Source organism: Salmo salar, chromosome 06 (genome assembly GCF_965601325.2).
Source record: "Salmo salar chromosome 06, fSalSal1, whole genome shotgun sequence".
Classification (NCBI taxonomy): domain Eukaryota; kingdom Metazoa; phylum Chordata; class Actinopteri; order Salmoniformes; family Salmonidae; genus Salmo; species Salmo salar.
In genome coordinates this window covers 39,817,988-39,842,236 of record NC_138296.1, presented here as the reverse complement: position 1 = coordinate 39,842,236, position 24,249 = coordinate 39,817,988, and the positions used below count along the sequence as shown (strand labels likewise).

The window sequence follows — 24,249 nt, the reverse complement described above, 5'->3', positions numbered from 1 at the left end:
ATCCTATGGGTGTGTTTACATAGCTGATGATGTAAACAGAAAAGACGCCTCATCCGGATAAGTCACATACCATAAAGACAGACAATCTGTGTTTATCTCGGCAACAGTAATTAATTTTTGTTTTCTTTGATATGTTTTAATTCATAGAAACAAGTAGCAATGGACTTCTACATCAATTTGAAGGTGAATTTCAGGGGGAATGCGAAGAATTTTCTTCTGTCAGGTTCCGAGACGAAGAGTTGGGAGTCAATGGAGGCCATGGTAAGCAAGGATAACGACGCTGGTGTTTTCATAGCAGCATTCACCTTCACCTACCTTTACGGTAGGCTGTTACTGAAGCTATCAGCCATCGATCGCCGGCCGCTTATTTGCTAAATGTTGTAGACCTTGTATAAATGATTGATACCCTGTAGTTGAAAACATTGTTCTAGCTATGACAATCCAGTATTTAACAATTAGGGCCTAATGTTAGCTAGTAGTTACAGTAGCTACCGATCTAAACGACCTGAAAATCAGTACTACAACAACATCCCAGTCGCAACAATATAATATCGATCAATGCTAAAATAAGAGTCGCTGCTATTAATAAAAGTGGATATATTACAATAGGCCCACATTTTGCCGAAGATACATTAGACATGAATTTGTTGCCTGCCCTGCAGAGGGCATCCACGTAGATGAGTATACATGCGTCGTAACCATGTCAATGGTAACAACAACAACAGTAAAGAAGACTAGTGACATTCTTGATATGAGCGCTTGAAGCCGTGGCTGTCAAAATAGACTACAAGCAGAACCTATCTACTCATGGACACTCTTACTGACAGTTGTGGCTGCTTTGTGTGATGTATTGTTGTCTCCACCTTCTTGCCCATTGTGCTGTTGTCTGTGCCCAATAATGTTTGTACCCTGTTTTGTGCTGCTACCATGTTGTTGTCATGTTGTATTGCAACCATGCTATGTTGAGAGGTTGACCAATTATGATTTTTCAACTCCGATACCGATTATTGGAGGACCAAAAAAAGCCAATGCCGATTTTTATATGTATGTATGTATGTATGTATGTGTGTATGTGTCATTATTACATATATATTTGTAATAATGACAATTACAACAATACTGAATGAACACTTATTTTAACTTAATATAATACATCAATAAAATCAACTTAGTCTCAAATAAATGCTGCTGCCGCCTACCACCGCACAGTCAGACTGCTCTATCAAATCATAGACTTAATTATAATATAACAACACACAGAAATACGAGCCTTAGGTCATTAATATGGTCAAATCCGTAAACTATCATTTCGAAAACAAAACGTTTATTCTTTCAGTGAACTACGGAACCGTTCCGTATTTTATCTAACAGGTGGCATCCCTAAGTCTAAATATTGCTGTTACATTGCACAACCTTCAATGTTATGTCATAATTATGTACAATTCTGGCAAATTCATTACGGTCTTTGTTAGAAAGAAATGGTCTTCACACAGTTCGCAACGAGCCAGGCGGCCCAAACTGCTGCATATACCCTGACTCTGCTTGCACAGAACGCAAGAGAAGTGACACAATTTCCCTAGTTAAAAGAAATTCATGTTAGCAGGCAATATTAACTAAATATGCAGGTTTAAAAATATATACTTGTGTATTGATTTTAAGAAAGGCATTGATGTTTATGGTTAGGTACACATTGGTGCAATGACAGTGCTTTTTTCGCGAATGCGAAGTAGGCTGTGATTCAATGATAAATTAACAGGCACCGCATTGATTTATATGCAACACAGGACAAGCTAGATACACATGGTTGATGATATTACTAGTTTAACTAGTGATTATGTTAAAATGGATTGTTTTTTATAAGATAAGTTTAATGCTAGCTAGCACCTTACCTTGGCTCCTTGCTGCACTCGCATAACAGGTAGTCAGCCTGTCAGGCAGTCTCCTCGTGGAGTGCAATGTAATCGGCGTCAAAAAATGCAGATTTACCGATTGTTATGAAAACTTGAAATCGGCCCTAATTAATCGGCCATTCCCGTTAATCGGTCGACTTCTAGTTGTTATGTGTTGCTGTCATGCTATGTTGTTGTCTTAGGTCTCTCTTTATGTAGTGTTGTCTCGTCGTGATATGTGTTTTGTCCTATATTTTAATTTAATTCATAAAAAAAATAAAATAATAATAATAATAATCCCAGCCTCCTCCCCCACAGGAGGCCTTTTTGATAGGCCATCATTGTAAATAACAATTTGTTCTTAATTAACTGACTTGCCTAGTTAAATAAAGGTAAAACAATTATAATTGCCCCATTATCATCTATTATTCAGTTGCATCATTTTGGGATTAATTCATATTTAACCCAGTGACACTTTATTGACAACAGTCAGGCTATTGAGATGGAGGGCTACACTGCGTGCTACCGTTAATGTTGCTAGTTCTCTGCGGTTCTCATTTCCTTTTCATAAATACAATAACAGAACATATTATTCGTCTATGATAGCTTGGTTCATGTTAGTACTATACTCTTTTTGACGTCAGTATGTGGAGGGTATTGATTCGAGGGCGAGTCTGGCTTATGACACTTGAGGCTTCCGTCTCTCACTCCAGGGTTTAACAGCCCTGCCATATGATGTCAAAATAAACATTTGAGCCAAGCCACCTCATCTGACAACATCCCCTTATGCCAAGATGTGTCACTTTCCAAAGCAAGCCAATCAAATATATTGCAATGGGCTGCATTCTCTCTCTTCCCACAGTAAAATGGGAAATCTTAATTTCAGTGAGTGCAAGACTGAATGGTGGATGCCAGTTGGTGTTTTTCCTATATGGAGAGCTTATGAGACTGTGTTTCCTCTGAATCTCCTGGCAGCAGCAAGCTCAGACTCCATTGTCACTCCGCTGTCCAGTCACTAATCACGGAGTTCATCCTCATTGAAATTGACATTGTGTCTCCATGTTGCCATGGCATTGCCTTCAAGGAGACCGATCAATTTTCCTTTCAGGCATCATATGCTACATCATAGCCCTGCTTGTTCATTCAATGAGCAAATATGGGATACTATGGCATAGCCTAAATATAACCGTGATAACATGATTGATTTTTGGCTCTTCTTGAAAAGATCACTTTTATGTCATTTGGAGGCGCCTGTCCTTTGTCTGAGAAACAGCTTGCTAAATCATGTAATACACTGGTTGGTTTATAGATTGTCTTTTGTCTACAGGTGAAACGGTCCTTTGGCCTGTGTAATCTACAAGTTACTTATTTTGATGAGGAGAATGAGGAGGTGAGTGAGAGCAAAGAGTTACGGCAATGTTAATTTGTTGGGAATGGTAATACAACGCTATTACAATGTTACTGCAATACATTTCCGTTTTGTGTTTCAGGTATCCATAAACTGCCAAAGTGAGTAGTAAAACACATTGTTTTTGTACCAAACATAATATTAATTAGTTGTTCAATGTAACATGTCCAATAATGATATTTTTCCTCTTCTAGTGGAGTATGAGGAGGCATTAAAGGTAGGTGGTAACTTAAATCTGACTCCTGTCCCTACTTAGGCCTTATGATGACAAAAGGTTCAAGTGAAGTGGAACTGTTACCTGCGGCAGGGTCCAAAATACGCCTTCAAGTAACAAAGCAATACATTAACCATCATTCCTCTATGTTGATTTCATCAGAGTGCATCCAGGCAAGGGAACCGGCTGCACATGAATGTGTATGAGACCAGGGGTCAGCCCACACGTGTGCCGGCCAAGGCCAGTGGAGGGGAGCCCAAGAGAGGGTTCCGTCCCCCACAGCACTGCCCAACCCTGGCTCAGGTGGTGAGCCGGAAGGTCCAGGCTGCTGTCCCCGAACAGAGCATGGTAAGGACAGAGCTATAGATATACACACTACTGTATACTTTCTACTTAATAGTGCTGAGCGATTAACCAACGTTTTAGTTATGTTTCGGTTTTTAAACAACTAATTGACCAATGTTGGTTACGTTATAGGGACCGAGTGGTGCAGCGGTTTAAGGCACTGCCTCTCAGCGCTAGAGGCGTCACTACAGACCCGGGTTCGATCCCGGGCTGTATGACAACTGGCCGTGATCGTGAGTCCCATAGGGCGGCGCACAATTGGCCCAGCGCCGTCCGGGTTAGGGGAGGGTTTGGCCGGGGTAGGCTGTCATTGTAATATAAGAATTTGTTATTAACTGACTTGAATGGTTAAATAAAGGTGTAAAAAAAAAATATATGTATTTGAATTCCATTTCGTTTTTTTTTTTCTGTGAGCTCAATGCGCACATCTCACAGTTTCTCTAGAGATAAATTAGATCCAGCCTGAACTGTGTGATGTAGTAGGGAGTTGTAGATTCCAACAGGCCAATATTCTACATAGGTTAGCGCATAAAATGCGGTAATTAACTACAATGACCAAGATCGATTGCGTGAGGTGATATAGAGAGCAACTGTTGCTTCGTGGGGTATCTACCAGAAAATACACCATCTAAGTGATTGGTAGTTGCTATTTAGCAGTCATAAAAGTATGCCTTATTTACTTTGAAGAACTACATTTTTAGATTTTGTCAGACTGCATAGGCAGCAGCTATATTGAGATGACATGAAATAATAAAGTAATCAAATAAAACAAATGTAATATACACAACAACTGAAATATTTTATTAATGTACGGTGAATAAATGATGGTTGATAAGCAGTAATGGGCAGTCACTACCATCATGGGATTTTTATTAATTGCTTTATTCTGTGTTACAGCATTCAACCCACATAATGTATAGTGTATTTAATGTTGTTTTTATAATCGAACCAAAACCAAACCGATCTGACCTCAAAGTACTAATCGCTCAGCACTATTACTTTTATATAGCTAATTCTTTCAAATTGAATGAGCTTTTGTGTCATTAGGTATTAATTTAATAAAAGTAAAGACCAAACTAAGTCATTGCGTGTCCTAAAATAAATATGGCTTATTTGTCTGATTTCTCACCGATGTGTTTCTACTTTTGTTTCCAAGGTGATCATGAAAGAACTAAAGGGGACCAAAGAGGAAGATAAGACGCCTCCAGCATGGTTTACATCTTACATGGAGAAGGTGAGGACATGATTTGGAAATTACTGTGGTTTTATCGTCAATGAATGTACTATTTAGAATCATACCACTTGACCTTGACATTATATGGTTGTATGTGTATATTTTATAGATGAAATTAAACTCACTAGCTAACCAGTAACCCAAACGCTTGTCATCCAGTTCAAAGACCAAGTAGTGAGGGAGGCAGTGGAGAAGATCTGTCGGGAGTTCTCGGGCCAGTGCTGCATCCACAAGCCCATTGGGGCTGAGGCCCAGATCCCTGAGGTGACCTCCTCCACCCTGCCTGGTGGTCCTAGTTCCACCCCTGCCTGCAGCAGCTGCCGGGGCCAGACCGCTGGGGGAGGATATCAGTGCAGGTGAGAAGGGGAAGAGGAGAAGAGAGGTGGCTCCGAGAGAGACTAGGGAGGACATTGACAAATGTGAATTAGTTCAAATGTGAGTTAAGGTAAATAAACACCAATGTAATCAGATATTTTCTTACATGTTTTTGTAAATAGCCTATTCCCACACACTTTCCATTTAGTGCCTCCAACATACATTGTGTTGCTCCAAAACAAACTAATTCCTTCGATCAGTTGTCATTTCCATTTCTTCAGTATGCGACACCTAAGATCAGTTTAAAATAATCAGAGGTCCCTTTGTTTGGTGTGCCGCTCCCTGAATGTCTGCTTTTCTTTTTCCCAGTGTGTGTACGTCCTGCACACTGTGTGAGCCCTGCAGCTTCTCCCATGACCCCAGCCACAACCTGGTGAGAGCCAGAACACCCCTCTCCATCCCTGAGCACGGCTCACCAGCCCCAGACCACAGCAGGTAAGACCAGGGTTGGAAAATATTACATATTGTAACAGTTACATATTCACTTTTTGGAACCTCATTTAATGCTTATGGGGTGTCAATGTTAATTAATTCTTGTTTATGGGGATGCTATGGTTTGATATGAGAAATTACTCTCCATTTTGGGGTTGTTTTGTGTTTGTAATTTTCAATCCTACAGTGATCATTGTCATCAGAAAGTTGTCAGAACTGTATCTGTCCTATGATGGCCAATCAGAAACACTTGCATTCTCCCCTTCCCTACCTCGTCCCCAGGTTCTACCGGCGAGGGGACCGGAGCTTCCGTAAGGCAGAGAAGCAGCGTCTGAAGGCTGAGAAGCGTCAACTGAAGGCGGAGGTAAAGGAGATCAGGAAGCAGCTGAAGATGGAAAGGAGGGGCCTGCAGTGGAGTGCTGCTGGCGACGGGAGCTCCTCACCCGTCCTGCTCCAACCCAGGGCCACCCAGGCCAACAGCCCAGAGTACGTCTTAAAGGGACAGTTAACCAGAATTAGATGAAAGGCGATACACTGAATACCACGCCTTGCAAGCAGTATCTTAAGGTCAAATCAGTGAGAGGCACAGGGCTTGTCTCTGTAGTTAGACTGCTGTCAAAAGGAGGGAAAGGTCAGAGAGAGTTGTGCTTTGTAGAGATGTTCTGTGGTTTAATAGTGTATTTTGGCGCTTTGTTCCCCAGGCGTCCCAAGCGGCCCTGCCCTCTGGTGGTGCCAGCCATGACGGCCCTGTTCCTGGATGAGAACCTGCCTGATGGGACTCGTCTTCGTCCGGGCACCAAGTTCATCAAGTACTGGAAGATGAGAAACACTGGCAGCGTGAGCTGGAGCTCTGAGACCAAGGTACTATTATGGGATGAGGATGCACCTGGGATATGCACATTATCTGAGGTTACCATTGACAGCCACAGTACTCTTAGCAGAAAGGAGGACACGATGATGAGAGTTAGGCATAACATTGACAGTCTCTTTCTTTCTACTCTCATCTCCTTCTCAGCTGAAGTTCATGTGGGGGAATCTGGCGGTGGCGTCGGGCGACCGCTGGCGTGAGGTGGCTGTGCCTTTCTTGCAGCCAGGTCAGGTGGGCGTGGTAAGCGTGGCCCTATGCGCCCCAGCCCTGGAAGGCTCATACACCTCCCACTGGCGTCTGGCACACGGTGGGGAGCAGTTTGGCCCTCGCGTCTGGTGCAGCATTGTGGTGGACCCCCTGGCCCCTGCAGCCGTGATGGCAGATGGCGTGCTGGTGTCGCCCTGCGTCACCCCTCAGGCAAGTCCACCCACCCTCTTGACTTTGGTTCTCAGTGGCCTGCTATACAATGCTGTATTTCTCTGGAAAAGATGGTAGTAATCTCAGTTAAGTGTGTATTCTGTCTGGGTAACATATATTTCGATCTGCTGGTGCACTACAGGGGAAGAACCCCCTCTCCACAGATAAGGGTGGTAAGTCTTGTACTGCAGCCTCTAGGGACCAAGCACTCATGTCAGTGGACCAAGACGAACAAGAATACTACATTCCCTCTGTGGACCTGCTCACAGCCCAGGATTTACTCTCCTTTGAGCTGCTGGACATCAACATTGTTCAGGAAATAGAGAGCGTGCCCAATAACACCCCGGCAGGTAAGCCTTCCATTGCTATTCACATGCTAAATCTGCAGGGTGTTCCTAATCAGTTGACTGCACTTAGGGTCTCTCTGTCTCTTTTCTGAATTTCTCTCTCTCTCTCTTCCACACAGATATGACCCCGTGCATATCCCCACTGCCCCATGACGGTCCCCTGCAGGAGAAGCCCACCCTGGGGTTGATCCAGGAGGAAGCAGAGGCCCATCAGGCCCAGGGAGTCAAAAGCATCCAGCCGTCTCAGGGCCTGGGGCCAGGGGCGGAGGGGGGCCGGGTTCCAGCCCAGGAGGAGGGAGAGGAGGATATGAGTGGGACTCAGTTTGTGTGTGAGACAGTGATGCGCTCGCTCACACTGGAGGAGGCCCCAGACCACACACCCCTGTGTGGGAACTGCCCCGGCAAAGGTGAGTTTTTATTAATTGGTTCCATATTAAGCCTATGTTAATACCAGATTAAGGGCCATAACATAGTGTAACCAAAATTACTTTCCCTGATCTTCACAGTGGTCCGCCCAGCAGCCCAAGGTGGCTCCGCCTCCTCTTCTCTTAAAGGGAAAGGTGCTGAGAAGCGTTTGGAGGCGAGGTTGGAGAAAACCCGGGACATATCCCCTGTGGCCCCTCTCACAGGCCTAGCACCACCCCAGCTGGCTATACCAGAGCTGATGATGCCAGGTGATTGGCCCAACTTATCCTCCTGTTTTCAATTAGTTGGTTGGTTGATAAATACCACTTGAGCTCAAATCTGGGCCCTGTTGTCAGGTAAAAAAACAACAATTAAATAGTTTGACCATTTGCAGATGAGGTACTGGAGTCAGACATTGAGAGCATCTGCGTGGACGCCAGCGGGGACGAAGACAAGGGCGAAGATAAAGGAGAGTTGACAGAGGGGAACAGGGGCGTCCGCAGCCGTTCCTCCTCTGCCTCATCCGAGGATTACATCATCATCCTCCCTGACTGCTTCGACACCAGCCGCCCGCTGGGAGAGTCCATGTACAGCTCCGCCCTCTCCCAGCCTGGCGACGTCCCCGACACGCCCACAGACCCTGACCGCCAGGGCCGTACCACTCCCGAGGGGGAGCACGATGAAGCAGAAGAGACGGTTTCAGGCTCCAGCAGCGCTAACGATATGCTGTGCACCTCCCAGACATTGGACGCCGTTCCCCTAACCCCTGTGGTGGTGGCACCCCCTCGGCTCAACTCAGCTCTTACACTCAGGTGAGAAACCATGGGCCAGCAGTGCTTGGAAATTGGTTTACAGTGCTATTACACATTTTGACAGTGCTAAATTGCTGAGATGTTCCAAAATGTAGATGTATATTGTTGGTGTTGTCTTCAGCCTAGACAGCAATGATCAGACCGAGGCAGCAGCAGAGTCCCTGGACAGGACTGAGGTCTACCAGCAGGGAGAGTCAGAGGATGGTAAGGAATACACACGGTCACATACTGAACAGTAGTTCTAGCAACTAAAGGAAACAAAGCGTTTTTGATCGTCACATAAAGGTAGTTGGGCCTAACTGATGACAATACCCTAACAGTAATAATGTTTTCTGCTTGCTGCAGTGCCTTTTTGCTGTCTGATCATTCAGCGGTAATATCGAAGTACAATATGTATGCTTGGTTCTAACGAACACAAGTACTAAGCACTAGATCAATGGCTATGGAGTAGAGGTCTGCTTGGAGAGTCATTCTTGTCAAAGAGCACCTTCTATACACTCCCCTCTAGAGCTCTACAACTTATCCATATGAGCATACTGGTATATCCTTTTCCCAGAACATAACCAACCAGTCATCTCTGTGGTTGTGTCTGAAAGGTTCCAAGCAGCCAGACAGCCAACCAGACAGTCCATCTGCTTCTGGTGACTCAGAAGACAACTCCGAAGACCCTAGGTGGGACCCTGATGTGCAACTCAGTCAGTTCAGATGCTAATATTTTCCTAGATCTCTCTTGTTTAAAGAGATTTTTAAAGTGGAACGTCAATTTAATGATATTAGTGTTGGCTGACCAGAAACAAAATGGTGTCAGTAAGACTCACTCCCTGGCTCTCTCTGTCTGTCTGTCTTCTTCCTTCTAGGCACCCAGGCATCACTGGAGGCCTGGTGAAAGGAGCCCTGTCTGTCGCAGCATCAGCCTACAAGGCTCTGTTCACTGGGCAGCCTGGCCCAGTGCAGGTCAGTCCTCTGTTCACTTCCTACAGCACTGTTAATAACAGCATTCAAGGTCATCCTTTTTGCAACCTCAGAGGATTGCTATATCATATCAACATGGTGGTTGAGACATCGAACTGGAATGCCACCATTGTGAGGCTACTTTAACATGTCATTACTGACTATCAGAGTCGTTAGTATCTAGGAGGTGTATTTTAAACAGTATACTGTCCTTCCTGCAGCCCCCAGTGGATGGAGCCACCCAGGACACCATGATGGGGGTGCTGGTGGAGATGGGCTTTGGTGACCGGCCGCTCAACCAGCGGCTGCTGAAGAAACACAACTACAACCTGCTGGACGTGGTCAACGAACTGGTCCAGATGACCGACAATGACTGGTACTCCACCCGCTACTGAGGAGAGAGGGAGGAGGAGAAAGAGGAGCTGGGGTGGCGTCATGGGTTTATCCTCTGATGCCTTGACCTCTCGTCTCTTCTTCCTCTTTTTAGATTTGGACCAAGTTGACAGGAGGTATCCTGATTTATGACCTAGAGACATTCCCACGGACTTTGGGATATTTAGACTATCAAATAGCTACAGTATGTATGTAGATTCATTTAACATGGCCGTTTCTGGCTGTTGGCTTTTGCATAGGAAAGGGGGAGACTGAAGGGGGGTGGATGAGGTGGGCTACTCTTTCCAGGAGAACACCTTCATTGCTGTGGTATCAAATGGCAAACATATCACAAGTTGCTATCACCAAGCCATTCCTGTTAAACAGTATACTCACCCTTGAAGTCATAGATTGGAATACAGGCTGAATAGGCAGCCATAGACCAGGTATATTCAACAAGAGTTACAGAAAAGGTGTAAGTTTAGCTGAAGGTGTGTTGGGTGTAATATTTATCACAGAGAGCCAGAACCATATGAGGCAATAGTCAACATTGTATGACGTTAATCAACTTCATAGAGTGTTTGAATAGTGGACATGTCAGGTCCTCGTTCCAAGTGTGAATGACTGTCAGTGTTGGAGAACACTATGCTTCATTCAGATCACAGCAATTAAACACACACACACACACACACAAACACTCACCCCCACATGCTTAAACCTTTCTCAGCTTAACTGTTCAAAGTATCAGCGTACTGTAGACATAATGCGTGTCTTATTGATTGAAGATAATCATTCCCCTACTTTCTGTGATGTTGTGCCATGGCTGGCAACATGCTATGGATATTTGTGCGTAATGGTGTACACATGAAGTATTTTTGAAATGAGGACCATTACATTGATGCACTCCATTTAATTCCATTTTGAAAGGGTATATTAATCACCATTCTTAACTAGGAGTATATTTGGGTTGAAAAAGAAAAATCATGTAAATATAATATACAAATGATTTTTTTTGTTGCACATGGAAGACATAAATATTGATGCAAACCCAAAAGACTAGCTGCTCAAGAAGTGAAGGATGTTATACATTTTAAGATCCTGTTGAAGGGATTTTATCAAGAAATGAAATAACATACTTTACAACATGTCTTCAATCGGCTCTATATTGTCCACAGAGGGAGGGGGTTCTTTTCAGAGCCATACCTGGTGATCATGATGTATCAAAAGCATTTTCTCGTTCCAGTTGGTATCATTCTTTAAAAAAAAATGTACGTCAAGTTCTTTCAAAACTTAAGCTGAAATCAAGCAGTATGTAACAACAAGTTTGAAATGCTTTTATTCTTTTCCAATATGGAAATGCTAACGTGTTTCAGGTGATCCTAAGAGGTAATCTTTGTTGTTAAAAGATTTTTTGTTTTAGAGTTGATTGCTTGAGGGCTGTTTTGGAAATGTAAAGGAAGATTTGCCTATGTTCTTCTGGTTGAAGCTTGCTCACGTCATTGTGCTTGAATTTCCACTGTTCTAATATGTTTATATTTGAAGAAAATATACTGGAAAGGTTTGCTTAAGTCTTGTACACTAAGGTGAAATTGACAGGGTTGTGAGCATTGTGAAAAAGAATTAACACTTACAGTGGTCAGTAAAAAATGTAGCAAATGGATATTGGTAAAAATCATTAATACAAAAGCCCATTGAATCGACCCTATTTTGGTATAATGTAGTCTTAATGGTTCTTGGGATTAGGGTCTTACCAAAAGATAAGTGTCTGCTAAATGACTAGAATGTACAGTCCTACCAGGTGATGGTATCTGATTTATTGCCACTTATGAGTCAACTTTTAGGGTGTCAAGGAGAAACTGAATTCAAGGAATATAAGGATTGTGGTCTTTTGAATTAAAATTAAAGCTTTTCCCACAGTGGAAAACTATACGTCAGCAATTATGGCAGGTTAATGGAGGTCAGAAACAGTGCGATTCATACATTTCTACATACATGTACTTGAAACATTCATACCTTCCATATATGGGCAGGATCATTTCATAGAGGGTGAAGAACGAGAACTCCAAAAAGTGTTTTGGGAGGGATAATGTGCAGATTGTCTAAACTCTTTCTGTGTTGCACTTAAGACTTACCTGGAACCCTGACGTTGAATTGCATTGAATTCTAGGTCGGCAGAATTTAGCATTTGAATCAGGAAAAGTGTATACTCACGACCTCTACAAGCCAGAATGTTGAATAAAATTATATTTTAATGTACTTTACCGCCATGCACACATGATAAAAATACATGCATTAGTTACTTGCCGAGCTCGTGCACGTGTTTACATGTTTTGCTCATGCTTCAGGTGATAGAAATCTGAATGTAATTATACTTTCCTGTGGATATTGTCTCACATTCCTTCCACCAAAAGGACCAACCACAAAGACAACCGGTAAAGTACGTAAAAATATAATTTTATTCAACATTCTGGCTTATAGAGCTCGTGAAAGCAAACTTGCCTGATTCAAACGCTCGTTTCTGCCGACCTAGAATTCAATGTAATTCAATGTTGGGTTTCCAGGCAATTAAAAGACAGGCTACCTGTGATGTACAAATATCTTGTCTCTAATAAAAGACATTACACTTAGATGTCACTTTTTTTTAATAAGGCTAAATAAAAATATTTAAAATGCTCACATACTCAAAATAACCAGGAATCAATGTATTTATTTGACTTCGTTTAAAAACATTGAGTAGGCAAACCTATTAAAGATGCACTATGTAGAAATTGTTCCGCCATTTTCTGGTTGCTAACATTTGCCTATTTTCAGTTTGACTAATCGAGCAAGTGCAGTGTAAATAATAATTGTACCCTCTAAACCACTGAAATATTTTCCATAACTAAAAATATTGTATTTTCAGCTGTTTGAAGCTGGTGTACAAAACTGAAAGTAAAAGACTCGAAAATAAAACGTAATCACGGGAAGCATAAAATAGAACACATCTACCGCTTCTTAGACTTCCTTTCAATGAAAATTACAGATCTAGAACTCATCTTTCTTTGTGAGTTTGGTCGGGTTCCCCAAAAAGTTACATATAGCCGCTTTAATTATTTCCTGTAGGTCGCAGCAAAATTACGCTGCGTCACCCTCATCTGGATAGGAAATTACGACACTGCTGAGTGAGTATGTGACCAACATAAGAATATTAGACAAATTTCATGACTTCTGTGAGGCATATGGTGTGGAGTTAGATTACAGATAATCTTGATGACGGCGCCGTCTTTATAAATCGTAACACCCCATAAACAAGGCAAGTAAACACAGTGCAACAATTGTTTTCTTCAGGGGTGGCAGAGAAACGAAACTCATCACAAGACTTGTATACTGAGTGTTATAAATGCGTGGTCAAATTTCTGTTTAGATTAAAACTAACGTTCGCCATCGGTTATTTGTTAAATTGTAGTCTTAATTCACATAAGATGTTTGATGTATGGACAAAGCCGACTTCGATCTAATTGGTTCATACTTATGGTGTCTGCGAAGTTAATGAAACATCGTCTAATTGTACGCATTTAAGATAATCACCATTGTGAAATCCACCAAGACAGCAAAGCACATACATACTTAAAATATAATCCTTTGTCGTTACAAATATCAAATAGTAAAGTATCATTATATTGATGTGAAGCAACTAACATTACAGGTAACTTCCAAAAGAAAGGAAACACTTGCTAAAAGAGGGATACAAAGTATATTGAAAGCAGATGCTTCCACACAGGTGTGGTTCCTGAGTTAATTGAGCAACTAACATCCCATCATGCTTAGGGTCATATAAAAAATCCCCAGTTGCCTATTATTGTGGCTAGAAGAAGAGAGCTCAGTGACTTTGAAAGAGGGGTCTCAAAGGAGTGCACGCTAAACTATACTGGTCCCCACAAGAATTGTAAACAAACAAAAATTCGCCCAACTGGGGACTATTTGCAGGTCACCACAAATTAAAAAGGTTATTTCTAGGGGGGGTTGAAGTTAGGTAAAATAGGATTTTGAATGGGAGTCAAATGTTTCCCCACAGGTGTGTGTGTCTCAGTAACCAAATCTCAACACAATTGAACACTTATGGGAGATTCTGGAGCAGCGCCTAATACAGCGTTTTCCACCACCATCAACAGAACACCACATTTTTAAATTTCTTGTGGAAGAATGGTGTCGCATCCCTCCAATAGAGTTCCAGACACTTGTAGAATGTATGCCAAGGTGCATTGAAGCTGTTCTGGTGGTTCGTAGTGGCCCAAAGCCCTGTCAAGACACCTGATGTTGGTGTTTCTGTTATTTTGGCAGTTACCTGTATATATGACTGTCTCTTTAGCAGGCATGGGAGCTGGTTCCAGTCAACCCAGTGAGAATGAAGAGCAGGCCATTGTACCCCAGCAGGACAGGAGGAAGACCTCTAACAGGAGACACTCTGAGGAAACACTGGACTGCCCAACCTGCCAGGGCACGGGCCGCATCCCACGAGGTCAGGAGAGCAAATTAGTGGCAGTGATCCCCTGCTCCGATCACAGGCTGAAACCACGACACACGTAAGACCATGCTGAGATTTACAGCAATAATTGTTTTATTTCCCACATGCAGCATTTAGAAGGTCCTTTAAGTCTATGGTGTGTAGATATGTTCATTGTGTGTGCAAAGTATTATTGTGTTCTGTGAGTGGGCATCTGTATCTAGGCGTGTTTTGAGTATACTGCATGAAAACACTTGGTATGTTATAATGGCCAATGCAATGCAGCCATTTTTTCCCCAAATCATTTCTGGGTAACAATGAATTAACTTACTGTAATAATTTCCATTAACAAGCTTTTTAGCTAAACTTTATCTAGCAATGTGGTCATATGCCACGTTCACATGCTAGTTGGAACTCCCGACTTGCTGATTCCTTGAACGCAGCACGTGTATAACAACCAGTTAGCAAGTTGTACATTTTAGAGTTTTCTAGTTCCGACTAGAAGTTGAATGCAGCATGACTGGAGAGATGAAAACTAGCTGTTATTTGCAGAGGTTTGGAGCTTTTTGTTATTGGTCTACTAACCGCATGGTGATGTCACCATTGAAATCTAAAACTCCTGCCCATGCAAACCTGCTGATTAGAAGATCCTGTGTAGATTGCATTTTCAACCAGCAAAAAAAAAGCACACTTAGTGTTAATTTCATCAGCTGTTGTACAATATGATATTAAAGAAAAAAAAAACATTGACTGCACTGGGCCTTCAATCAATACTCAACTTGTACATATCATGTCCCCTTACAGGAAGTTGTATGTCACTGTGTCGGTGACGCTGTGCCTGCTGGTCAGCTCGCTGGTCCTCTTCTTCTTGTTTCCTCGCAGTGTCATCCTCTCACCTGTGGCTGTCGAGTCTGTCTATGTTTACTTCACCCCGACCACTGTCCAAATGAACATCACGGTGAGACCTCATTGGCCTTATTCATTCATATACCACACAGTCGGTTTCTATCTGGGCTATGCCATAAAATTATTGGCCTCTTGTCTCTTCCTCTGCATCACTGGAGTGTGTTTTTGGAGGTGAATGTAATAATCGCCTTGTCTCTCTCCCATCACAGAACATCCTGAATATTACCAATGACAACTTTTTTACAGTTCAGGCCTACAACTTGACAGTGCAGGCTCTTTTTGATAAAACGGTTGTGGGCAAGGCTGATATGAAAAATGTCACCACCGTCAAACCACTGACGGACAAAACGGTGAGCACCTCCCCTCATTACCAACTGTTATACTGCAGAGATGTTAGCTTCTGTAAGCCTCTAAATATTGTTACTTGACTCACTAACGCTCTTCCTTATTTCCCCTGACAGTTTGCCTTTGAGATTCCTGTCACGCTAGTGGAGGAGGGTCTGAAGTAAGTGCAAGTATAACCTTGGTTAAATGATGTCTGGTGCTGACTCTTCCATTGCGTCAGTAGTGAGACATAAAGTTGCTTTTGTGGCTGTTTGGTTATACAAAGTGCCAGGGTAACGCACTTCCTTTTAATTCAGTTGTGAAGTTAAGCTTATTTTGATTGTGGCATGTTGTCATGTGAAAGTAATGTAACTCATTCGCTGTAAATGTGAATTTATTTTGTGTGCTCTACAGACAGTTATTTTCTTCCTTTTTCTTGGCTAGTTTTGAATAATGTATAAAGACAAACAAAACTGTAAATGTTATTTTTTTTTTGTATTTAGAGCAAGTTTGAGGCATGACTATCAAATGTTTGAACAGATATTAAGTATTTGTCTTACAAAAGTACATAACCTGCTTACCTGGGAGCACTGGCATCTGCAATCCATCTCCAATTTTTTTCCATGTGTTGCAGGCTAATTGTCACTAGCTGTAGCAATTCCTATTCACAAAATGAAAGGGCCTCTGGACTGAAAGAAGTCAAAAGCATTCCCACTGGGCACACCATGTAATTTCAACGTGGATACTTGGTTACAATTTGGTTAACATGTTGATCAATGAGATTACAACCTATATTCACCCACTCAAAAAGACAGCGAAAAGTTAGATGAATTTCCAATGTGTTATCACTATGCTTTCAACCATCTAAAAGCACAACCAAATTCCAATGGAAAAACAATTAGATTTTTGGTTGTCGTCATCACCCCAAATGTCTATCACTGTGCTTTCAACCATTTTAAAAGTCCAGCAAAGTTGAAATGGGATGGCAATGTCATATTTTGTTTATTGATAAGAGTGTTTTCACTGCACTTCTTTTAAAAGCAGAACCAAATGGCCTAGATTGCAGTTGAGATTACATTAAAAGTATATGGTGCAACTGATCAATGCCATTTGATATTCTGCACAGATTACAGAAATTGTGAAGATCTCCACAGACCTGTGAGGACAGGACCTATGCGTGCTTTTTGAACATGCAGACTTTTATATGGTTACATAAGAAATATATAGTTAGTGTCCTCAATGTGGCCTTGGATATGTTACTCATTTTAGGGTTGAATGTTACATTCTCTTGTAAGATAGCTTTAACTTTAAGCAATTTACTGTATTACAGAAGTAATATTGTTTGGTTGACAATGCAACCAAATATCAACATTTTAAAGGAGAGGTATGGGTAACTGCCAAAATAAAGGAAATACCAACCTAAAGTGTCTTAATAGGCTGTTGGGCCAGAACAGCTTCAGTGCACCTTGGCATAGATTCTACAAGTGTCTGAAACTCTGGGAATGCGACACCATTCATCCATGAGAAATTCCATAATTTGGTGTGTTGTTGGAAAACGCAGTCTCGGGTGCACTCCAGAATCTCCCATAAGTGTTTTAATTGGGTTGAGATCTGCTTACTGATACGGCCATGGCATATAGTTCACCTCATTTTCATGCTCATCAAACCATACAGTGACCACTCGTGCCCTGTGGATGGGGGACTTGTTATCCTATTGGGCGTTGCCAAAATAGTGGCCTGTCAAGCATTTTTATACATGACCATTAGCATTGCTTAATTCACTCCGGATCAGGAAGCACCTGCTTTCAATATTCTTTTTATCCCTCGTTTAGGCAAGTGTTTCCATTATTTTGGCAGTTACCTGGATCTACTGCTTGGCTAGTTCCATCTGAGCCACTGGCTTAGTCCCATAGAGTACCACAGAATGAGTCATAATACCCATAAAACTTAGTAGTCAAGCAAGGAAATGGTTCCAATCGTTTTCCCACCATTCATTTTTCCCATAGGGGATTTTAGAAACACTTAAAATAAGGGCTGTGTTTCGTATAGGCTTACCCTGGCATGATCTTTTTGATAACCGTGTAGTCTCTAGGACTAGGTGACATATCAATATATTCGCCTGTATTTACCCCTAAAAAATGAAACGCTAAGCCACGTTAGCAGCTAATATCATACAGAACTACAAATGCCATGATGATCTGGATGAGACTGCCAAATCGAGGCAAAAGTAAGAATCTTTGTATTAACTATCTAAATGTAGTAATTAATATATTGGCAACATTTTTTTAAACCTGAATTCTTTGAACTTTCTTGTGCATGTTTTTTAAATTGACACTACTTGTCAGCAAAGGTGTCAGCAAGAGATGACACGCTGAAGCTTGCAGGGATTTGTAGTTTTGCATGATGTCTACTTTGATGCTAATTAGCGTTTTCGAATCTGAGTAAATGGAGGCGACTATATTGATAAAGGTCACCTTGTCCGAGAGATTTACATGGTTACAAAATGTCACGCCAGGGTAAGCCTATACGAGATGTTTGAAGAAGGTTTTAATCATCTGCTTGGATAGTTCCATCTGTGCCACTGTCTTAGTCTGGTTTTAATTCCAGTTTGTCTACAAATGAACAATGTTATATGTTGTATTCATGAAGCCATCTCAACCAAAAATTAAAGAATACGATTAAATTAAACTTTCAATGCACTTTAAATAAAGTTAGATTTTTATTTAGTCCTATTCTTTAACATTTTGGTTAAGATGGAGCTGTAAACCCAACACGCATTATACATTTGGAATTAAAACCAGACTAAGTCATTGGCACAGATGGAACTATCAAGCAGAAGGTGCATCTCCACATTAATTTGAAGTCAACCAGAGCTGGAAACACTAGGCCTATTGTATTGTCTATTTTTAGGTTAATTCTGGGTTGAATTTAAACAACTGTTGATGACTTTGCAAATGCTATATAGGCCTAAATAGCATCATTGATGATAAGTGCTAAAGTATGATCACATTTTAATTTACTCTGTTAAACCTACCCTTTGGAATGACATTGATAGCAGCAGTGAATTTATTTAGTTTTAAAGTGGAGATCTCTCAATAATAATAATAATTGTCACGATAGCACATTGGTAATAGTCAATGATAAATCTCATAGCTAAGCTGGGCTGGGCTGGGCTTGGTTAAAACCCTGGATGGGAGACTCAAGGGTAGCTGGAGATGGATGAATTCTTCAGTAGGAGGTGCTGCCCAGCCTATTGTTTTTTTTTCTTCCCCCTGGTAGTGGATATAACATTGCAGTTCTGACGTTGTTTTAAAGGTACGAATTCAACATTTTATACATTGTCTCAAATGTGGTTACCATGATGACATGCATAATCCTTTGGTTGAAATGTCACACTCAAAACAACAGTTGATGACTTTTTTCAAATCAATGTATTTTCCATAGATTTCACGTCACAATACGTTGTCAAATTACGTTGAAACGATGCTAATTCAACTAGTTTGTGCCCAGTGGGTTGTTTTTGAAATCTTATCTTTCATAAGGAAATCCTGAAGGTATTCATTATTTTCTCCGATTTATTCTTCCCAGCAATTACTGCAAGAAATCTACGATCAAGATCCACACGTTATTTGTCCATCTTCAGTGAGTATGTGCCCAGTCAGTCAGTATGGGTAAAACACCCACCCAAATGTAGCTTTGCTCCCACAGATTAGCCATTTAGATTATAATGCATATATTCAACAATGAACAAGAATCATGTTGAATCTGTGTTCAGTGGAAAAAAATGTAATACCATAATAGTTAATGACTAAATGTTTTGATGATAAACCGACACACAACTTCACCAACGTAGTAAACCAATGGGGTCAGAGACTAACCTATTTATTTCTTATCAGTGGTTAAAATCTGAGGAAGGGATATAAAGGGCTTATTAACATGGCCCAGTTTTTACAGTTGATGGCTCAAGGTAGAGTTTATTTCATGGTTACGGTTAGGAAACCTTAATAGCTGGCTGACCTAAGTCTGGTACAATTACATCAATTATCATTACATTTGATAAATAATAGATGAAATATTTTATAATCTGTAACCATCCTCCTCCCTCAGGATGTCAATGACTGTCTACTACCTGGCCCACTTTGAGCAGCTTTCCCTGGACACGTTTGAATACATCGACTGTGGGTCTAACACCACAACACCCCACATCATCAACCCTACACCCTGAGAACAAGGGCTCCATTATGGGCGGGATGACAAGGGTGAGGGGAAGACTGAGGAGCAGGCCATGAGGTGAACTGTGGAGAACAACTGTGTGGTCAAAAGCCATAGTTAATGCAAATGTTCCCTCAAGTTATGGGGAAGAAGGAAATAACACAACTGTGGAGCTTGAAATTAAAGCTCTGAAATGTTCTGTTTGTCTTTTTTATGCACCTCTGTAGCACTTGTTTTATAAGTAGGGTCATCGCTGTGGTTGGAGGCTCTGCGCTGTGAAATTTACTTTTTTGCCACTACATCCTACTGAAACCTACTCTGTTTTGTCTTCAAAGAAACTGAAAGACTTGAGTGGACTATAAATTTGCACACATTTCTGAAAGAGTAATTTAATTTAAATTTTGCATAATTTCCTATAAAAACAGATTGTCGGTGCACTTCTACAAACAAGTACATTACTTTTGTATGTGTGTTAATTGGTTAAAGTAGGTAAAACCATTTAAGTATTCTTAAAGTTATGCATACAACTATGTAGTATTGATCACATGACTGGTAGAGACTATTTAGAACTTTTCTATGGAATCACAGTTCTGTCTTTGATTTGTACTCTAATGGGATTGACTACTGCCCACACATTTCTATGTTAAACCATAATCTTGAATTGTATGCTAATTCTAACAGCTATAACAAGATCTGGATATTAATTCACCTATGGTTTTTGTGTCACTGAAATTAGATTATTAGTGAGGGGAAAAATGGTTGTTTGGAATCCACATGGACTAGTAGTGTCACCATGGGTATTTTTGGAAGGGGGAAGCTAACTAATTTACTCCCTTGTGTTCTTGCGCTACAGCATAATCATGGCAATGTTTCTTATGCCCTGTTCAAATACTCTTAATCTTTACTTCCTCTATTCCTTGAGTTAAGGGTTTTAGTGCATTGTTTTCACCTTTGTCAGATCAGTGAAATAAATTATACTCATTTTAAAGTAGTCAATACTGTATTTTCTCAGGCTTTCTGATTTCACAGTCCTTGTTTGGTCACATGATTAAAGGGTGTTATACTTTGAAATGGCCACTGAGTGGTGCCGAAGTTGCATAGAAAAAGTTGCCTTGATGACAGTTGGGTCCAGTCCATATTAGTCGTCTTCTTCGCAAATGACTGGATATGGGCTCTTCACCACTGCTGGGAGTACTGTATGGACTGTAATGTCGAGAAATAAAAACACTATAATCTTATGTACTGTATATCAATAATACATAGCATTATCACGGTGTATCCCATGCACTCACCGAGTATCTGTTGTCAATCTTAGCACTGTACTGGAGCTTGTTTTTGCAGTGTGAACATTCATTCACGGCTGGAAGACAAGAAGGAGAAGATAATGGCATGTTAGTGGATACTACGGTCAAGAGAGGAAGTCATCAAAAGTGGTCAAAGTACTCCAAGACTTTGTACAGATATGTTGTAATCAGCGTTGTTCTGTTACTAAGAACATGTTATCCTTCCTGTCAACTGGTCCAGTTGTCTGAGACTAGTTACACAGTTGATAATTCACCTGAAAAATAGCACAATGCAGGTGGCCATGCCAATGAACTGTACATGACCCATGTCAACGAGCTGGCAACTACTTCTAGTCCTTTTTCTCACACGATAGGCACTCACTGGGGGTTGCATCCAGTAAGAATGAAACGGGGAAAAGTATTTTTGAAACAGAATATCATTACCACTACCTGAACTCGTAACCAAGAGCTTTCTCCTGTTTGTTTCTACTGAACACAACCCAATACTTGGCTGCCTGCCACAAACCTCAGGTTTCCAATCCCCATAACTCCTCATCTGTGATATTAGAGCCACTACACAGTAGGAGTGCAGAGCATGGCCCCATATATTATTTAACAGACCCCATTCTAATGAGAGGACGGTAAAGCGTGACACCCTCTGCTACTGTGGAGACTTGGTTTGGCCAGGCTAGAGCCATTAAAATTACCAAACTGTATAGACACTTGGTTCTATTTTAGTCCCGGGTACCCAGGTGACCGCACATTTTTGTTCAATACCAGCACTACCACACCTGCTTCAATTATTGATGTTTAGATCATAAACATCTGTTATGCTTGTGCTGCGGTCCTGTGTTTTCCCCAGGACTGGAGTTGGGAAAGTTGACTATTCTAGACCACTCCGATCTGAGCATTCATCCTAAATGGGAGGTTTTCTGTTTGTGGTGAGGTTGTGTCCATGTCAGCTCTGGGGGGTAGGCTGTTGTTGACTCAGTTAATGGGAATCATTGATGTGCCTGCAAGCGAGAAGCTACCAGATTACAGAGATATTCATGAGCCAATAGAAGGCTTTGGAGAGTAAATTGTAATTCCATTGTTCTCAAAGTGTTGGAGTCAATTGGGGATGAATGGCTCTGGTATTGTGGGCTACTTGCTGGACGACACGGCAAAGTCATGTTGGAACATGAGCCCACAGATATAACTCCTTAAACAGAATCCTAAGGGCATGGAATTGTTTGCTTATGAGATTTGATTACCTTATTTGCCTGAATTACAGTCAGAAGATGGTTGTGGTTGCAGGGTCAGAGATTTACAAATAAGTATGCAAAAGTCCCTTTTCTGAAAGGCCTAGTCATGAGACATAACATGAGCATGTCTGGCTTATAATGAATATGGTTTTGTTAGTAGTTTGTCACCCTTTTAGGTACAACAAAAATGGTGCAAATTAAACATTTAGATATTACCTGGCTGCTGAGCTGGTACGTTAGACTCTGCCAGTGGCTTTGAGCTTGGCTCGGAAGGGTCCTTTGTCATCTGCACAAACAAAAGAGGTACTTGTAAATGCTGTTACTTGAGGCACCCTGACATGCAGCAGAAACACCAAATGCACCTGAGATATTTTGCGTATAACTAGGGGTGTTGTACATTACTTCACAGTTTTGTAAATAGTTGCACACCTCAGACAGGGAGGGGTTCACCCCAAGTGACGGGTCAGTTTTACACCATCCATTTAGACAGGTGTTAATGGCCTCCAATTCTGAATACCTGTCAATGTTGAACATCCAAAATGTGGTGGAGTTGAGCTCCCTATACAATGATCCCTGTTCTCAATACCAAATTACCACCAGGAACTTGGAAACTTATTTGTTAGTGATAATGGACTGTGTTGCAGCAATTAACTTTGAATAAGAATACAGTAGCACCTTGCTCTGCTGTTTCCAGAGGTGCTTGAATATATAAGTGTAAGCCAATTACATTTAATGCCACCTTATGGTGGGAGTGAGGGATTCTGATGTTTTCCTGAATTTCAAGGCTATTCATTGGCTCTCGGTCAGTGCTGGCACACATGAAACATTCAGCCGAGGCGTAAGGTATGACCAGAGGGACACAACCTTCAAAATAAATAATAGGAAATGAGGTTGACCCCTCACATGGGTGTCGCATGTCCAACTTTGGTTTCCACCTCCGGTGTTAATCAATTATGGAACAAGCCTACTGACGGTAGCCTACCTGCTGCTTGGCCCTGGACATCCTGCGGTCCACCATGGTCTGCCGGCGCCGGGCTTCCCAATGCATAGCAGACATCCTACACCAGCATCTGTGGGAGAGTGGAGCTAACGATCATTAAACCACACTGCCAGTGCTGTAACCTGATAGACAGTCAAGCCCCTGTATCACTGTTTCACCAATTCTGATTAATGACAGCCCAACACAATGTCTTGTCTTTGTCTTCATATAAACAGGGGCCACTGATGTTATTCCCTCTATATCGCCACACTGCAGCATTAGGAGTTTCAATGAATGTGTATTAAAAAAAAGGCAATAGCTGTCCCTGGATAGTATAAATATAACCACACTAACAGCCAATAATTAAAGAAAATTATGTAAGACATTAAAATGAACCTCGATGTACTGGATCTGCTATGTTGATTATTAATCTAGGTTAACCGATTGAAATAAGATATACAATGATGAATGTAGCAAAATAAAATGATTTGCAAGTACAGCTACTTTAAAATATTATATTGATAAGGAAAAACACATCTACCCTGTTAAATTCAGCATGCAAAAATGACAAGGAATTATTGGATCTTTTACTTACAACAATCCCTGGAGAAAAAAAGCTGTTTTGCCCTCAGAGGCAAAGTGGACTTCAGCAGCCTTAAGCAGGTAGCTAATGATGACGTTGACTACCTCAATTTTCCAGCTTCAAGTATTTCCCACTTGCCTCGCAAGTTACCTAGCAACTGAACGTT

General features: G+C 41.4%; 2 protein-coding genes and 1 long non-coding RNA gene across 9 annotated transcripts; 2 read left to right on the top strand and 1 right to left on the bottom strand.

Moving 5' to 3' along the window:
* Nucleotides 1-22: 22 nt before the first annotated feature.
* On the top strand, nucleotides 23-12,696 carry LOC106607191 (next to BRCA1 gene 1 protein). 2 transcript variants are annotated; one of them, XR_014392669.1, is made up of 19 exons: nucleotides 23-261; nucleotides 3,217-3,279; nucleotides 3,380-3,398; nucleotides 3,492-3,514; nucleotides 3,674-3,859; nucleotides 5,013-5,090; nucleotides 5,250-5,446; nucleotides 5,775-5,900; nucleotides 6,180-6,383; nucleotides 6,599-6,758; nucleotides 6,913-7,177; nucleotides 7,320-7,532; nucleotides 7,649-7,936; nucleotides 8,036-8,203; nucleotides 8,329-8,746; nucleotides 8,868-8,950; nucleotides 9,343-9,441; nucleotides 9,604-9,700; nucleotides 9,919-12,696. XR_014392669.1 is itself a non-coding variant. In XM_082976573.1 (19 exons), exons 1-19 carry the CDS (start codon nucleotides 160-162, stop codon nucleotides 10,090-10,092), a joined length of 2,940 nt encoding a protein of 979 aa, XP_082832699.1. In that variant the 5' UTR covers nucleotides 24-159; the 3' UTR covers nucleotides 10,093-12,696. The 2 variants fall into 2 exon arrangements, 1 of the variants encoding a protein (XP_082832699.1); XM_082976573.1 differs by having other exon boundaries at nucleotides 24-261; nucleotides 9,343-9,418.
* Nucleotides 12,376-20,982, top strand: LOC106607193 (transmembrane protein 106B). 6 transcript variants are annotated; one of them, XM_014203897.3, is made up of 7 exons: nucleotides 12,376-12,506; nucleotides 14,418-14,631; nucleotides 15,357-15,510; nucleotides 15,668-15,808; nucleotides 15,920-15,963; nucleotides 19,371-19,424; nucleotides 19,890-20,982. In XM_014203897.3, the coding sequence occupies exons 2-7, from the start codon at nucleotides 14,423-14,425 to the stop codon at nucleotides 20,005-20,007; spliced, it is 720 nt and encodes a 239-aa protein (XP_014059372.1). In that variant the 5' UTR covers nucleotides 12,376-12,506; nucleotides 14,418-14,422; the 3' UTR covers nucleotides 20,008-20,982. The 6 variants fall into 6 exon arrangements, with proteins under 6 accessions (XP_014059372.1, XP_014059373.1, XP_014059369.1 ...); XM_014203898.3 differs by having other exon boundaries at nucleotides 12,378-12,506; nucleotides 14,421-14,631; XM_014203894.3 differs by lacking the exon at nucleotides 12,376-12,506 and adding an exon at nucleotides 12,701-13,230 and having other exon boundaries at nucleotides 14,421-14,631.
* On the bottom strand, nucleotides 20,976-24,249 carry LOC106607194 (uncharacterized). The gene is made up of 5 exons (XR_001329166.2): nucleotides 24,096-24,249; nucleotides 23,504-23,591; nucleotides 22,738-22,807; nucleotides 21,287-21,354; nucleotides 20,976-21,197 (listed from the first exon to the last, which is right to left on the bottom strand). It is a non-coding gene; the product is annotated as an uncharacterized LOC106607194 (long non-coding RNA).

Excerpts from the sequence above, each read along its gene's own strand:
- LOC106607191 (XM_082976573.1), top strand. The coding sequence starts at position 160 with ATGGACTTCTACATCAATTTGAAGGTGAATTTCAGGGGGAATGCGAAG. Across the intron at positions 5,091-5,249 it reads TTACATCTTACATGGAGAAG|TTCAAAGACCAAGTAGTGAG; the intron begins GTGAGGACATGA and ends CTTGTCATCCAG. Across the intron at positions 6,759-6,912 it reads GCTGGAGCTCTGAGACCAAG|CTGAAGTTCATGTGGGGGAA; the intron begins GTACTATTATGG and ends TCTCCTTCTCAG.
- LOC106607193 (XM_014203897.3), top strand. The coding sequence starts at position 14,423 with ATGGGAGCTGGTTCCAGTCAACCCAGTGAGAATGAAGAGCAGGCCATT. Across the intron at positions 14,632-15,356 it reads AGGCTGAAACCACGACACAC|GAAGTTGTATGTCACTGTGT; the intron begins GTAAGACCATGC and ends GTCCCCTTACAG. Across the intron at positions 15,511-15,667 it reads CTGTCCAAATGAACATCACG|AACATCCTGAATATTACCAA; the intron begins GTGAGACCTCAT and ends CTCCCATCACAG.